Genomic DNA, 17,666 nt, shown 5'->3' on the forward strand with positions numbered 1-17,666 from the left:
GGAGGGAACACATACACTGACTGGTACACCCACGGTGTTACCAGAGCGTCCACAGCTATTGCCTGAGGGTCCCGTGACCTGGCGCAATACCTGTCTAGTTTTTTGTTGAGGCGGGACGCCATCATGTCCACCTTTGGTTTTTCCCAACGGTTCACAATCATGTGGAAGACTTCTGGGTGAAGTCCCCACTCTCCCGTGTGGAGGTCGTGTCTGCTGAGGAAGTCTGCTTCCCAGTTGTTCACTCCCGGAATGAACACTGCTGACAGTGCTATCACATGATTTTCCGCCCAGCGAAGAATCCTTGCAACTTCTGCCATTGCCCTCCTGCTTCTTGTGCCGCCCTGTCTGTTTACGTGGGCGACTGCCGTGATGTTGTCTGACTGTATCAGCACCGGCTGACCTTGAAGCAGGGGTCGTGCTAGGCTTAGAGCATTGTAGATGGCCCTTAGCTCCAGGATATTTATGTGAAGTGATGTCTCCAGGCTTGACCACAAGCCCTGGAAATTTCTTCCTTGTGTGACTGCTCCCCAGCCTCTCAGGCTGGCATCCGTGGTCACCAGGACCAAGTCCTGAATGCCGAATCTGCGGCCCTCTAGAAGATGAGCACTCTGCAACCACCACAGAAGAGACACCCTTGTCCTTGGGGACAGGGTTATCCGCTGATGCATCTGAAGATGCGATCCGGACCATTTGTCCAGCAGATCCCACTGAAACGTTCTTGCGTGGAATCTGCCGAATGGAATCGCTTCGTAGGAAACTACCATTTTTCCCAGGACTCTTGTGCATTGATGCACTGAGACTTGCCCTGGTTTCAGGAGGTTTCTGACTAGTTCGGATAACTCCCTGGCCTTCTCCTCCGGAAGGAACACCTTTTTCTGGACTGTGTCCAGAATCATCCCTAGGAACAGAAGACGTGTCGTCGGAGTCAGCTGCGATTTTGGGATATTTAGAACCCAGCCGTGCTGCCGTAGCACTACTTGAGATAGTGCTACTCCGACTACTAACTGTTCTCTGGATCTTGCTCTTATCAGGAGATCGTCCAAGTAAGGGATAATTAAAACGCCTTTTCTTCGAAGAAGAATCATCATTTCGGCCATTACCTTGGTAAAGACCCGGGGTGCCGTGGATAATCCAAACGGCAGCGTCTGAAACTGATAGTGACAGTTTTGTACTACAAACCTGAGGTACCCTTGATGAGACGGGTAAATGGGGACATGGAGGTAGGCATCCTTGATGTCCAGAGACACCATATAGTCCCCCTCTTCCAGGTTCGCGATCACTGCCCTGAGTGACTCCATCTTGAATTTGAACCTCTGTATGTAAGTGTTCAAAGACTTCAGATTTAAAATAGGTCTCACCGAGCCGTCCGGCTTCGGTACCACAAACAGCGTGGAATAATACCCCTTCCCTTGTTGCAGGAGGGGTACCTTGATTATCACCTGCTGGGAATACAGCTTGTGAACTGCCTCCAATACTGCCTCCCTGTCTGAGGGAGACGTTGGTAAAGCAGACTTCAGGAACCGGCGAGGGGGAGACGTCTCGAACTCCAATTTGTACCCCTGAGATACTACTTGAAGGATCCAGGGGTCCACTTGCGAGTGAGCCCACTGCGCGTTGAAATTCTTGAGACGGGCCCCCACCGTGCCTGAGTCCGCTTGTAAGGCCCCAGCGTCATGCTGAGGACTTGGCAGAAGCGGGAGAGGGCTTTTGTTCCTGGGAATTGGCTGTGTGTTGCAGTCTTTTTCCCCTTCCTCTGCCCCGGGGCAGAAAGGAGGAACCTTTTGCCCTCTTGCCCTTATGGGGACGAAAGGACTGAGCATGATAAGACGGCGTCTTTTTATGCTGAGAGGCGACCTGGGGTAAAAATGTGGATTTCCCAGCAGTTGCCGTGGCCACCAGGTCCGATAGACCGACCCCAAATAACTCCTCCCCTTTATAAGGCAATATTTCCATATGCCGTTTAGAATCCGCATCACCTGACCACTGTCGCGTCCATAACCCTCTTCTGGCAGAAATGGACAGCGCACTCACTCTTGATGCCAGAGTGCAAATATCCCTCTGTGCATCTCGCATATATAGAAATGCATCTTTTAAATGCTCTATAGTCAACAATATACTGTCCCTATCCAGGGTATCAATATTTTCAGTCAGGGAATCCGACCAAGCCACCCCAGCGCTGCACATCCAGGCTGAGGCGATTGCTGGTCGCAGTATAACACCAGTATGTGTGTATATACTTTTTAGGATATTTTCCAGTTTTCTGTCACCTGGTTCCTTGAGGGCGGCCGTATCAGGAGACGGTAACGCCACTTGTTTTGATAAGCGTATGAGTGCTTTATCCACTCTAGGGGGTGTTTCCCAACGCGCCCTAACCTCTGGCGGGAAAGGGTATAATGCCAATAACTTTTTAGAAATTATCAGTTTTTTATCGGGGGAAACCCACGCTTCATCACACACCTCATTTAATTCATCTGATTCAGGAAAAACTACGGGTAGTTTTTTCACACCCCACATAATACCCTTTTTAGTGGTACTTGCAGTATCAGAAATGTTTAAAACCTCTCTCATTGCCGTGATCATGTAACGTGTGGCCCTACTGGAAGTCACGTTTGTCTCCTCACCGTCGACACTGGAGTCAGTATCCGTGTCGACGTCTGTATCTACCACCTGAGGTAACGGCCGTTTTAGGGCACCTGATGGTTTCTGAGACGCCTGGACAGGGACTAACTGATTAGCCGGCTGTCTCATGTCATCAACTGTCTTTTGTAAGGAGCTGACACTGTCACGTAAATCCTTCCATACAGCCATCCACTCAGGTGTCGACTCCCTAGGGGGTGACATCTCTATTATAGGCAATTGCCCCGCCTCCACCTCATTTTCCTCCTCATACATGTCGACACAAACGTACCGACACACAGCACACGCACAGGGAATGCTCTGATAGAGGACAGGACCCCACTAGCCCTTTGGGGAGACAGAGGGAGAGCATGCCAGCACACACCAGAGCGCTATATATATATATATATATATATATATATATATATATATATATATATATATATATATATATATATATATATATATATATATATATAGGAACAACCTTATATAAGTGTTTCTCCCTTATAGCTGCTGTATTGTTAATAACCCGCAAATTAGTGCCCCCCTCTCTTTTTTACCCTGTTTCTGTAGTGCAGGACTGCAGGGGAGAGTCAGGGAGACGTCCTTCCAGCGGAGCTGTGAGGGAAAATGGCGCCTGTGTGCTGAGGAGATAGGCTCCGCCCCCTTCTCGGCGGCCTTTCTCCCGCTTTTTGTGAAAATCTGGCAGGGGTTAAAATTCATCCATATAGCCCAGGGGTTATATGTGATGTATTTTTAGCCAGCCAAGGTGTTTCTATTGCTGCTCAGGGCGCCCCCCCCTAGCGCCCTGCACCCTCAGTGACCGGAGTGTGAAGTGTGCTGAGAAGCAATGGCGCACAGCTGCAGTGCTGTGCGCTACCTTGTGGAAGACGGGATGTCTTCTGCCGCCGATTTTCCGGACCTCTTCTTGCTTCTGGCTCTGTAAGGGGGCCGGCGGCGCGGCTCTGGGACCGAGCTCCAAGGCTGGGCCTGTGATCGGTCCCTCTGGAGCTAATGGTGTCCAGTAGCCTAAGAAGCCCAATCCACTCTGCACGCAGGTGAGTTCGCTTCTTCTCCCCTTAGTCCCTCGATGCAGTGAGCCTGTTGCCAGCAGGTCTCACTGAAAATAAAAAACCTAAACTAAAACTTTCACTAAGAAGCTCAGGAGAGCCCCTAGTGTGCACCCTTCTCGTTCGAGCACAAAAATCTAACTGAGGCTTGGAGGAGGGTCATAGGGGGAGGAGCCAGTGCACACCAGGTAGTACTAAAGCTTTCTATTTGTGCCCAGTCTCCTGCGGAGCCGCTATTCCCCATGGTCCTTACGGAGTCCCCAGCATCCACTAGGACGTCAGAGAATATATATATATATATATATATATATATATATATATATATATATATACACACACATATACATACATACATACTAGGGTCTCAATTTCTGCTGCTAAGGTACCTGTCCACGCTGCCACAGCGCTATAAACCCATGCCGACACAATCGCCGGTCTGAGTAGTGTACCAAAATGTGCACGCTATCTGCAGGATCCCTAAGGATAGTTGTTAAATCAGGGCTATCTTTTGGGCAAACGTGACACCCTGGGGGAAGATTCCCATCACATCCTGGCCCTAGTGGGGAAAGGATATTGCCTGAGAATTCTTTGTGGGAAGCAGCAGTCTCTTGTCTGGAGATTCCCGCTCTTTTTCCTCATGAGAGGAGGGAAATTTACCTCAGCTTTCTTCCCCTTAAAATGTGTACCCTTGTGTCAGGGACAGATCAGTCATCCGTGATATGCAAATCATCTTTATTACAATAATCATATAATGAATACTTTTCTGCCATTTTGGCTGTAACTTTGCATTATCGTAGTCGACACTGGAGTCAAACTCCGTGTCGATATCAGTGTCTATTATTTTGGATAGTGAACATTGTGAGACTCTGAAGGTCTCTGCGCCATAGGGACAGACCTGGGTAGATTTCCTGTCTGTTCTCTAATCTTTTGTGCAATAAATTCACCTTAGCACTTACACATATCCAAACAGGTGTCGGCGTTGTCGACGGAGAAACCCTCTCACACATATTTGCTCCATCTCCTCCTTAGGGGAGCCGTTTACCTCAGACATGTCGACACACACGTACCGACACACCACACACACAGGGGATGCTCTATTTGAAGACAGTTCCCCCACAAGGCCCTTTGGAGAGATAGAGAGTATGCCAGCACACACCCCAGCGCTATATGACCCAGGAATCACACAGTAACGTAGTGTTAACCCAGTAGCTGCTGTATATTGTTTTTACGCCAAATTTATGTGCCCCCCCCTCTCTTTTTCACCCTCTTCTATCATGATTCTGCAGGGGAGAGCCTGGGGAGCTTCCTCTCAGCGGAGCTGTGGAGAGAAAATGGCGCTGGTGAGTGCTAAGGAAGAAGCCCCGCCCCCTCAGCGGCGGGGCTTCTGTCCCGCAATTTTGTGTAAAATAATGGCGGGGGCTCATGCATATATACAGTGCCCAACTGTATATATGCCCACTTTGCCAAGAGGTCTCTAATTGCTGCCCAGGGCGCGCCCCCCCCCCCCCCTGCACCCTACAGTGACCCGAGTGTGTGGGTGTAATGTGGGAGCAATGGCGCACAGCTGCAGTGCGCTACCTCATATGAAGACTGGAGTCTTCTGCCGCCGATTTTGAAGTCTTCTTACTTCTCTCGCCGGCTTCTGCCTTCTGGCTCTGCGAGGGGGACGGCGGCGCGGCTCCGGGATCGGACAACCAAGGGCGAGTTCCTGTGTTCGATCCCTCTGAAGCTAATGGTGTCCAGTAGCCTAAGAAGCACGACCTATCCGCAGTTAGTAGGTTTGCTTCTCTCCCCTCAGTCCCACGTAGCAGAAAGTCTGTTGCCAGCAGATCTCTCTGAAAATAAAAAACCTAACAAAATACTTTATTAGCAAGCTCAGGAGAGCTCACTAAAGTGCACCCAGCTCTGTCCGGGCACAGATTCTAACTGAGGTCTGGAGGAGGGACATAGAGGGAGGAGCCAGTGCACACCAGTATTCCTAATTCTTTCTTAAAGTGCCCCGTCTCCTGCGGAGCCCGTCTATTCCCCATGGTCCTTACGGAGTCCCCAGCATCCACTAGGACGTTAGAGAAATAGATTTCATGGCGAGTACAAAATCATATTTCCTCTTGCATCCATCTGGGAGGCACTGCGTAACCTAATGTGGCATGTCCCAAAGCAAACTAATGGGGGTGGGGGATAGCATTGTCCAGCGAAGCTGCACGTATAAAACTTTTTACCCTAGGGCAAAAAGTACCAAATGTATGGAAATGGTCAAATTTTGTAGGAGTGCACAGAGGAAAAGGTCACTGCTCTGTACAGCTCTTCCCCTGAGGCACCATGGCAAACTGCCTAAAAGGACTGAGTAGGCTGCCCCGGGAAGGAACCCCTAGCCGGCAGGGCCCCAGAGAGTAGGAACATGGATTTTCTCGCAGTAACCTTGGAAATCCATGTATCCAACCCAACCCTGAAGAGCCAATTCCCTGAAAAAAGAAGAGACTCTACACTGCGCTTGAACTCTGCGCCCGCTATCCACGGAAGCAGCCACAAAGCACTGTGCGCCGACACTGCCATAGCAGTGGTCTAGCATTAATATTGCCCATCTCCTTGAGAGAGTCACACAAGACGCGTGCACTGTCTTGAATGTGTATTAGGAGAGTCAACATATACCCCAAGAAGACCTCTTGAATTTGAGTAGCCCACACATGAATGGCATGTGTCATCCAGCAACCCGCTATGACCAGTCCTTGTGATATACCTGCCGCTGTGTAAATAGACTTCAGTGTTGTCTCTATTTTCCTATCCCCAGATTCCTTTATGGTAACGGAGCCCGGAGCAGGTAGTACCGCCTTTTTAGATAGGCGAAAGACTGATACATCTATGGCCAGGGGCTCTTCCCAGATGTTCCTGCCTTCAGGAGCAAATGGGAAGGTGTGCAAATATCGTTTTGTCACTTGGTATTTCTTATCTGGATTTTTCCAGGCTAACTTAAACAGGTCATCCAGTTCTGCAGAATCAGGGAAAGTGACACTGAGTTAGTTTTGTGTTAAGAAAAAATAAGAATTTACTTACCGATAATTCTATTTCTCATAGTCCGTAGTGGATGCTGGGGACTCCGTAAGGACCATGGGGAATAGCGGCTCCGCAGGAGACTGGGCACATCTAAAGAAAGCTTTAGGACTAACTGGTGTGCACTGGCTCCTCCCCCTATAACCCTCCTCCAAGCCTCAGTTAGGATACTGTGCCCGGACGAGCGTACACAATAAGGAAGGATTTTGAATCCCGGGTAAGACTCATACCAGCCACACCAATCACACCGTATAACCTGTGATCTGAACCCAGTTAACAGCATGATAACAGAGGAGCCTCTGAAAGATGGCTCACAACAATAATAACCCGATTTTTGCAACAATAACTATGTACAAGTATTGCAGACAATCCGCACTTGGGATGGGCGCCCAGCATCCACTACGGACTATGAGAAATAGAATTATCGGGAAGTAAATTCTTATTTTCTCTAACGTCCTAAGTGGATGCTGGGGACTCCGTAAGGACCATGGGGATTATACCAAAGCTCCCAAACGGGCGGGAGAGTGCGGATGACTCTGCAGCACCAAATGAGAGAACTCCAGGTCCTCCTCAGCCAGGATATCAATTTTGTAGAATTTTACAAACGTATTTGCTCCTGACCAAGTAGCTGCTCGGCAAAGTTGTAAAGCCGAGACCCCTCGGGCAGCCGCCCAAGATGAGCCCACCTTCCTTGTGTAGTGGGCATTTACAGATTTTTGGCTGTGGCAGGCCTGCCACAGAATGTGCAAGCTGAATTGTACTACAAATCCAACGAGCAATAGTCTGCTTAGAAGCAGGAGCACCCAGCTTGTTGGGTGCACACCGGATAAACAGCGAGTCAGATTTCCTGACTCCAGCCGTCCTGGAAACATATATTTTCAGGGCACTGACAACGTCTAGCAACTTGGAGGCCTCCAAGTCCCTAGTAGCCGCAGGCACCACCAATAGGTTGGTTCAGGTGAGACGCTGAAACCACCTTGGGGAGAAACGGAGGACGAGTCCTCAATTCCGCCCTGTCCGAATGGAAAATCAGATAAGGGCTTTTTCAGGATAAAGCTGCCAATTCTGACACGCGCCTGGCCCAGTCCAGGGCCAAAAGCATGACCACTTTCCATGTGAGATATTTTAACTCCACAGATTTAAGTGGTTCAAACCAATGTGACTTTTGGAACCCAAAACTACATTGAGATCCCAAAGTGCCACTGGAGGCACAAAAGGAGGCTGTATATGCAGTACCCCTTTTACAAACGTCTGAACTTCAGGGACTGAAGCTAGTTCTTTTTGGAAGAAAATTGACAGGGCCGCAAATTTGAACCTTAATGGACCCCAATTTCAGGCCCATAGACACTCCTGTTTGCAGGAAATGTAGGAATCGACCCAGTTGAATTTCCTCCGTCGGGCCTTACTGGCCTCGCACCACGCAACATATTTTCGCCAATTGCGGTGATAATGTTTTTGCGGTTACATCCTTCCTGGCTTTGATCAGGATAGGGATGACTTCATCCGGAAAGCCTTTTTTTCCTTCAGGATCCGGCGTTCAACCGCCATGCCGTCAAACGCAGCCGCGGTAAGTCTTGGAACAGACAGGGTCCTTGCTGGAGCAGGTCCCTTCTTAGAGGTAGAGGCCACGGATCCTCCGTGAGCATCTCTTGAAGTTCCGGTTACCAAGTCCTTCTTGGCCAATCCGGAGCCACGAATATAGTGCTTTCTCCTCTCCATCTTATCAATCTCAGTACCTTGGGTATGAGAGGCAGAGGAGGGAACACATACACTGACTGGTACACCCACGGTGTTACCAGAGCGTCTACAACTATTGCCTGAGGGTCTCTTGACCTGGCGCAATACCCGTCGAGTTTTTTAATCATGTGGACGACTTCTGGGTGAAGTCCCCACTCTCCCGGGTGAAGGTCGTGCTGAGGAAGTCTGCTTCCCAGTTGTCCACTCCCGGAATGAATACTGTTGACAGTGCTATCACATGATTTTCCGCCCAGCGAAGAATCCCTGCAGCTTCTGCCATTGCCCTCCTGCTTCTTGTGCCACCCTGTCTGTTTACGTGGGTGACTGCCATGATGTTGTCCGACTGGATCAACACCGGCTGACCTTGAAGCAGAGGTCTTGCTAAGCTTAGAGCATTGTAAATGGCCCTTAGCTTCAGGATATTTATGTGAAGTGATGTATCCAGGCTTGACCCTAAGCCCTGGATATTCCTTCCCTGTGTGACTGCTCCCCAGCCTCGCAGGCTGGCATCCGTGGTCACCAGGACCCAGTCCTGAATGCCGAATCTGCGGCCCTCTAGAAGATGAGCACTCTGCAACCACCACATGATGGATACCCTTGTCCTTGGTGACAGGGTTATCCGCTGATGCATCTGAAAATGCGACCCGGACCATTTGTCCAGTAGGTTCCACTGGAAAGTTCTTGCGTGGAATCTAACGAATGGGATTGCTTCGTAGGAAGCCACCATTTTTACCCAGAACCCTTGTGCATTGATGCACTGAGACTTGGTTCGGTTTTAGGAGGTTCCTGACTAGCTCGGATAACTCCCTGGCTTTCTCTTCCGGGAGAAACACCTTTTTTCTGGACTGTGTCCAGGAACATCCCTAGGAAACAGAAGACAAGTCGTCGGAACCAGCTGCGATTTTGGAATATTGAGAATCCAATCGTGCTGCCGCAACACTACCTGAGATAGTGCTACACCGACTTCCAACTGTTCCCTGGATCTTACCCTTATCAGGGAATCGTCCAAGTAAGGGATAACTAAAATTCCCTTCCTTCGAAGGGATATCATTTCGGCCATTACCTTGGTAAAGACCCGGGGTGCCGTGGACCATCCCTACGGCAGCGTCTGAACTGATAGTGACAGTTCTGTACCATAACCTGAGGTACCCTTGGTGAGAAGGGTAAACTTTGACATGAAGGTAAGCATCCTTGATGTCCCAAGACATCATGTAGTCCCCTTCTTCCAGGTTCGCAATCACTGCTCTGAGTGACTCAATCTTGAATTTGAACCTCTGTATGTAAGTGTTCAAAGATTTTAGATTTAGAATCGGTCTCACCGGGCCATCTGGCTTCGGTACCACAATAGTGTGGAATAATACCCCGTTCCCTGTTGCAGGAGTGGTACCTTGATTATCACCTGCTGGGTGAATGGCTTCCAAAACTGCCTCCCTGTCAGAGGGAGACGTCGGTAAAACCCACTTTTTGAAACGGCGAGGGGGAGACGTCTCGAATTTCAATATGTACCCTTGAGATATTACCTGAAGGATCCAGGGGTCTACTTGCGAGTGAGCCCACTGCGCACTGAAGTTCATTGAGAACGGGCCCCCACCGTGCCTGAGTTTGTAAGGCCCTAGCGTCATACTGAGGGCTTTTGCAGAGGCGGGAAAGGATTTCTGTTCCTGGGAACTGGGTAATCTCTTCAGCCTTTTTCCTCTCCCTCTGTCACGAGCAGAAAAGAGGAACCTTTTGGCCGCTTGCCAACAAAGGACTGCGCCTGATAATACGGTGTCTTATTTTGAGAGGCGACCTGGGGTACAAACGTGGATTTCCCAGTTGTTGCCGTGGCCACCAGGTCTAAAAGACCGACCCCAAATGTCCCCTTTTAAAGGCAATACTTCCAAATGCCGTTTGGAATCCGCATCACCTGACCATTTTACTGGTAGAATTGGACAACGCACTTATACTTGATGCCAGTCGGCAAATATTCCGCTGTGCATCATGCATATATAGAAATGCATCTTTTAAATGCTCTATAGGCAATAATATACTATCCTTATCTAGGATATCAATATTTCCAGTCAGGGAATCCGACCATGCCAACCCAGCACTGCACCTCCAGGCTGAGGCGATTGCTGGTCGCAGTATAACACCAGTATGTGTGTGAATACATTTTTGGATACCCTCCTGCTTTCTATCAGCAGGATCCTTAAGGGCGGCCATCTCATGAGAGGGTAGAGCCCTTGTTCTTACAAGCGTGTGAGCGCCTTATTCCCCCCTAGGGGGTGTTTCCCAACGCACCCTAACCTCTGGCGGGAAAGGGTATACAGCCAATACTTTTTAAGAAATTATCAATTGTTATCGGGGGGAAACCCACGTATCATCACACACCTCATTTATTTTTCAGATTCAGGAAAACTACAGGTAGTTTTTCCCTCACCGAACATAATACCCCTTTTTGGTGGTACTCGTATTATCAGAAATGTATAAAACATTTTCCATTGTCTCAATCATGTAACGTGTGGCCCTACTGGAAATCACGGTTGTCTCTTCACCGTCGACACAGGAGTCAGTATCCGTGTCGGCGTCTGTATCTGCCATCTGAGGTAACGGGCGCTTTAGAGCCCCTGACGGCCTATGAGACGTCTGGACAGGCACAAGCTGAGTAGCCGGCTGTCTCATGTCAACCACTGTTTTTTTATACAGAGCTGACACTGTCACGTAATTTTCAACAGTACATCCACTCAGGTGTCGACCCCCTAGGTGGTGACATCACTGTTACAGACACTCTGCTCCGTCTCCACATCATTTTTCTCCTCATACATGTCGACACAAACGTACCGACACACAGCACACACACAGGGAATGCTCTGATAGAGGACAGGACCCCACTAGCCCTTTGGGGAGACAGAGGGAGAGTATGCCAGCACACACCAGAGCGCTATATATATATATATATATATATATATATATATATATATATATACAGGGATAACCTTATATAAGTGTTTTTCCCCTTATAGCTGCTGTATGTTTTAATACTGCGCCTAATTAGTGCCCCCCTCTCTTTTAACCCTTTCTGTAGTGCAGGGAAGAGCCAGGGAGCTTCCCTCCAACTGAGCTGTGAGGGAAAATGGCGCCAGTGTGCTGAGGAGCTAGGATCCGCCCCCTTTTCGGCGGCCTTATCACCCGTTTTTCTGTATATTCTGGCAGGGGTTAAATGCATCCATATAGCCCAGGAGCTATATGTGATGCATTTTTTTTTTGCCATGTAAGGTATTTTTATCGTGTTTTATTGCGTCTCAGGGCGCCCCCCCCAGCGCCCTGCACCCTCAGTGACCGGAGTATGAAGTGTGCTGAGAGCAATGGCGCACAGCTGCAGTGCTGTGCGCTACCTTATTGAAGACAGGAACGTCTTCTGCCGCCGATTTTTCCGGACCTCTTCGCTCTTCTGGCTCTGTAAGGGGGGCGGCGGCGCGGCTCCGGGACCCATCCAGGCTGAACCTGTGATCGTCCCTCTGGAGCCAATGTCCAGTAGCCAAGAAGCCCAATCCACTCTGCACGCAGGTGAGTTCGCTTCTTCTCCCCTTAGTCCCTCGATGCAGTGAGCCTGTTGCCAGCAGGTCTCACTGAAAATAACAAACCTAAACTAAAACTTTCACTAAGAAGCTCAGGAGAGCCCCTAGTGTGCACCCTTCTCGTCGGGCACAGAAATCTAACTGAGGCTTGGAGGAGGGTCATAGGGGGAGGAGCCAGTGCACACCAGTTAGTCCTAAAGCTTTCTTTAGATGTGCCCAGTCTCCTGCGGAGCCGCTATTCCCCATGGTCCTTACGGAGTCCCCAGCATCCACTTAGGACGTTAGAGAAACGACTGCTGTGTTGCAGCGTCCTCTAGAGGGAGTTTTAACACGTCCCATATAGCAAGTATGAGGGGCTCAATACCCTGCGCAGAAAGGGAATCCCCAGTAACAGGATTCAATTCCTCCTCCTCCTCCTGTATCTCCTCATCAGATTCTGAGAGTAAAGCAGGTAACCCACGTTTTAGTGGCGCTGCAGTTGTTCAGCCTTTTAAGTATTAGCAGTGAGCTGAGATGACATATCCGACACCATGGATTTTATGGTACCTAGCCAAGAAGGCTCTTGAGCCTCCCCCCCTGAGTTGTGAGGACTGTCTGCATTGTTCACATGATATGGAACCAGATATAGAGGGAGAAAATCTGGTGTGACATACACTGCATAATTGGTGTTTTACGATGTTCACAGTAAACAACTTATATACACAGACAAGTAATACAATAGCACGCATGCCCTTACTGTATGTGAGAGGGAGACACAGAGGAAGGAACAGCACACCCAATCTAAGCAGCCCAAGTGAGACTGCAAGCTGTTTTATCACGGTGTAACACCAGAGTTTTTGTCCTTTTCAGGACACAGATTGTTACAGTAGCAGCTCTCCACCTTTACTACACCCCTGTACCAGTTTTGCTGCGTATCCTGAGTGTCTGCAGGAGGTGTGTGTGCTGGCTGTTGCAGCTGTAAGCAGAGGAAGACGCCAAAACAGTGCTGGTCCTGCACTGAAGGAAGCTCCGCCCCCTGTAATGGCGCCAGAGCTATGTAGATTTTTATACTGGCAATGTCTCCCACAGAGTGTAAAACCAAGTAAACATACCTGTTTTCATTACCACTGGCCAGTGTACGCAGGGGGCTATACTGGATCCCCCCCAGGGATGGTTCCGGATGCCGGCCCCGCGTTTGAGCCTCACCAAGAATCGGGGGAACCCCCTAGCGGGCCCCCCGGTTTGCACTCACTACTCCTCACCTTCAGGCATCTGTTAGGGGTGTGCGGCGTCATGTGATTGCGATAGCTAAGGCGTAGTGTCCCGCTGTACAACAACCTTTCAGGACAGTGGTCCTGCAGCGGGGAAGCGGCTCTGATTCCTGAAGAGACCGGTAACCGTACCTCCCTAACTCCCACGTTTGCACCTCACCAAGAACCGGGGGAACCCCCTAGCGGGCCCCCCGGTTTGCACTCACCACTCCTCACCTTCAGGCATCTGTTAGGGGTGTGCGGCGTCATGTGATTGCGATAGCTAAGGCGTAGTGTCCCGCTGTACAACAACCTTTCAGGACAGTGGTCCTGCAGCGAGGAAGCGGCTCTGATGCCTGAAGAGACCGGTAACCGTACCTCCCTAACTCCCACGGCGCAGGTATGCTGTTGCCCAAACAGCATACCGAAAATAATAGAGTTTTAAAATAAAGAAAACTCTCTGAAGCTCCAGAGTGTGCATCCTCTCCTGAGGGCACATTTTTCTAAACTGCCTGGGGGAAGTGGCATAGAGGGGAGGAACCAGCACACCCATTTGAAGAAATTTGAAAAGAACTGGCTCCTTTGGACCCCGTCTATACCCCATCGTACTAAGTGAACCCCAGTATCCCTTATGGATGATAGAGAAAGTAGTTTAAACAGCCTACCAGCCCATTTGTTACGAAAATCTGGTGGTGGAAGAGCAGTCACCAGAACCTTTTAATGCAGGTTGGCCTAAGTTGTCAGCCTAGACATTTCACATTAATTGTAGTGGCAGTAGGTAGGGTTAAATTCCTATCTTGGCACTAGCAAAACTTAAATCAACTAAACTTATTCAAAATGATTTCAAGAATATTGACACTAAAGTCTACCGATACCCGAGCCAAATTTGGCTTTTAGAAATTGGGAACTAGTTCCTGAAAATGCAGCAGGGCAGTCAAAAAGGTCACATTTTGGGGGCAATTCAGACGTGATAGCTAGGGTGCGTTTTTTGCATGCCTGCGATCAGGTAGTCGCCACCTACGGGGGAGGGGGAAAACGCTGTGTATGTGTGCATTCGGTTGTGTTGGAGAGACTGCACAAACTATTTTCGTGCCGTCTCTGCACAGCCCAGTACTTACTCTTCCAGTGCGATGATTGGGGCCGAAGCTGACGTCAGAAACCTTGCCTCCAAATGCATGGTCCCTCCTGCGTTTTTCCAGACACTACTCAAAAACGGTCAGCTGCCACCCACAAAAATCCTCTTCCTGTTAATCCCCTTGCATTCGCCGGTGCAATGGGATTTTTCGCACTATCCCAGTGCTCCCCGTCACACCTGTGCATTGCAGTACATACGCATGCTCAGTTCAGACCTGATCGCCCGCTGTGCAAAAACGCACAGCAGCAATCCGGTCTGAATCGGCCCCTTTGTTTGGGTTCATTTGACTGGATTGAAGTTTTGACACCCTAAACTGCCAGATCTTCATGGACCCCACTAGACCACCAAATATGTATTTTTAAATAACAAAACATTGAACTGTGATCAATAAATAAACTGAATACGCTGTGGACCTGTTGAGGAGGTGAATGGATACATCTATTTTTTCGAAAACTTGGACAGTATGGGTAAATTACCTAACAAATGTGAAATTCAGTGGATATACTATCAATATTTTCTACATACCCTGCAGCGACGACTCTAACAAGATCTCGAAGATTTAGCTTAACGGAGGATGTTAGGATGTAACTTTCATCTATAGCTGGATCCTTATCACCCACTAGAATCCAATATCCCTCTATTTGGACAAATCTGCCTCCATGGGGCTGTGGAAGAGGCTGAAAAATAAAAGGGTCATATAATTTGCTCATTTCACACAGGCAATGCTGCAAAGTGCTACTTTGGGCTTCTTATCCCAGACAAAACATGTACCTGCTTTAGTAGAGCTTTAACGTTGCCAGGGGTGATATAGCGACATATTAACAACTGTACTGTGGAGTGAGAAGCTCTGTCCAGTTGTGTAAGGAAAGAAAGGCAAAATCCCTGAACAAAAAAAATAAATTAGATAATTAGAGAAGTAAATTGGCATAAGGTTAGTATGACAAGTACACAGTATGTTCACAGATAATAGGATAATACATAAAAGAATATGGGACAAATTGCACTAATTAGATTGAGTAACTTTTTTGGTATTCCATTAGAAAATGATGTTACTGCAGCTTATGCCTCAATACTTGGGGTGGGCGAAATGTGTTTAAAAGCCCCTTTTTTAAATGTAAAAATGACATTCCGATTAAGAAAGAACCATAGAAACATGAGTATCCGAGTCAGACTCCCTGCTGTGCACGAGCAAGGATTCCCCCTAACCATCACATACACGCGGCACTCCACTTCCGCTGTCCATGGCAGCCTACCTGACCAGGCAGCAGACGCGAGAGGAGAGGCGCCAGCCAGTGGCAGTTGTCGCAAATAGGAGCTATACTTAAACAGGCCTTCTATGCACTGCTGACCACCCACAGCAGCCGCTGGATCCAAAAAAGGGACATATCAGGAGCCAACTATACCTGACCAGCAGCACCCAAGTGGGAGATAAAAAGTTACACATGGGCAATCTGACCCCACACTAGGTATTTAGGTAAAGTGGGCGCCTCTTCATTTAATGTATCCAATAAAAGGCGTACTGAAACTATGCTTTGGGACACTGTGGACTGCAATACTATTAACAAGGTGCATACCGTATGCCTTTCTAACATTCCTTTCATACACCACAGTATCGCGTTCAGTATGGCTCACCCATTGCCACTGTGATTATTGCATACAGCGTGAAGCAGCATCTGATGGCAATACAGACTGACATGTAATTCATGTTTTCTCTTCAATATCTGATTTCACCGGCATTCTCAATGTGTAATGTGCCATCACCTATCCTGCACTGATTTCAATGTGACAAGTGGTCTCCACACATTAGTAGAAACCGGCATTTGATACTTAACCCACTGGGAAGCACTGGAATTCCCTCACCCATTTACTCAGTGCGCAAGCAAATTAATGGGCAGACGCAATTCATGGGCAACACACCCATGTGGCTACTTTTACCTACTACTTATATAAACACTACATGAAGTGCCCTGTTCTTTGCAACAAAATATACCAGAGAAAGTGACAATAGTGTCAGTTATTGATATGAACAAGTGACTATGAATAATTATTATTAATCTTGTGTGTACATTATTACCTGAGACCAAAAAAAAAACAAAAAAAAACCATATCGGTTGACTCCGACTTGGACTTTTCCGTTGTTGGTCCATGCTGCTACAGTCAGTTTGAAACGCTGTTTATATTGCGATGCAGTTAAAATGTCGCCGGACGGCATCCAGGGCGTCAAAATACTTATGCGAGAATCCCAAACTAAAGCATAAGACCAACATCAAATTCCCGATGGAGGTCCAGATCCCGGCATTAAATTACCAACGCATGGAATCCAGATCTTTGTTATAGCAGGACGCGCTTGCGTCCTACCGCTGGGGATGGGGAGGTTAGGTTCAGGGTGGTTAGAGTGCAGGGACAGGAAGGATAGGGTTAGGCACCCACAGGGGCTGGGTAAGGTTTAGGCAGTGGGGAGGGAGGGTTAAGGTTAGTCACCCACAAAGGAGGGTTAGGGTAGGGGGCAGGGGAGGCTTAGAGTACTTTTTAGGGGGATGTCGGGATTCTGATGGTCGGGATGCAGATGTCTGTATTATGACCGCTGGTATCCCATCCATCAGGTAAATCATACTAAATCCTTTATATTGGCTATTATGTATTTCATTAACAGATTGAAACTAGCAGCACAGCCCAGTCTTCCTATGATTGCTTAACAAAACCGTACACTGTACAACCCCATATTGTTAAGCCTATTGCTGAAATTCAGCACGTATAATATGCCTCACACAACAGCAATTTGAAAACAGAATTTGATTATTTTATGATGGTTATATCAAGTTACTTAAACTTTGATTGATTATACCTGTAATTATTTTCATTATTCTCTCTCAGGAAAAGTGTTTTGTTTTGGTTTATCTTTTTGTACCCCTCTTACGATTCCTTATATATTCTATTCTTTCTAAAATATTTGTCTGTGTTTTGCGCATGTGTATAGCTCACTTGTAATTTTTGGGATAATCGCCTTTTTTGAATAAACAAAAATCCTTTTAATGCATTCCAATTGTAAGTTATATCTTAGAACTCAATACAAAATAGTGCCCGTGTAATAGAGTTCTTCTCATATCCTTTCTTGGATAGCTCAGTCTAACAATAAGGAGCTCGGAATATACTAGGATCTGAAGCACGGTGGTGACAGTATGAACCTAGCTGGAGGGAAATTTACTGGATAAACTGTTTGATTAGGCTGCAGTCTGTAATAATAGACAGCATACAAGCACATGGGACCAAT

General features: G+C 48.0%; 1 protein-coding gene across 1 annotated transcript in view; it reads right to left on the minus strand.

Moving 5' to 3' along the window:
- Nucleotides 1-17,666, minus strand: part of MDN1 (midasin AAA ATPase 1) — a 695,825-nt gene that overhangs the window by 425,749 nt on the left and 252,410 nt on the right. The window contains exons 22-23 of the mRNA XM_063916985.1: nt 15,167-15,277; nt 14,921-15,072 (exon numbers count right to left, since the gene is read on the minus strand). Coding sequence (XP_063773055.1) covers nt 14,921-15,072; nt 15,167-15,277 — 263 coding nt within the window. The remainder of the gene's footprint in view (nt 1-14,920; nt 15,073-15,166; nt 15,278-17,666) is intronic.

The sequence above is a fragment of the Pseudophryne corroboree genome, chromosome 4 (genome assembly GCF_028390025.1).
Source record: "Pseudophryne corroboree isolate aPseCor3 chromosome 4, aPseCor3.hap2, whole genome shotgun sequence".
Taxonomy (NCBI): Eukaryota; Metazoa; Chordata; class Amphibia; order Anura; family Myobatrachidae; genus Pseudophryne; species Pseudophryne corroboree.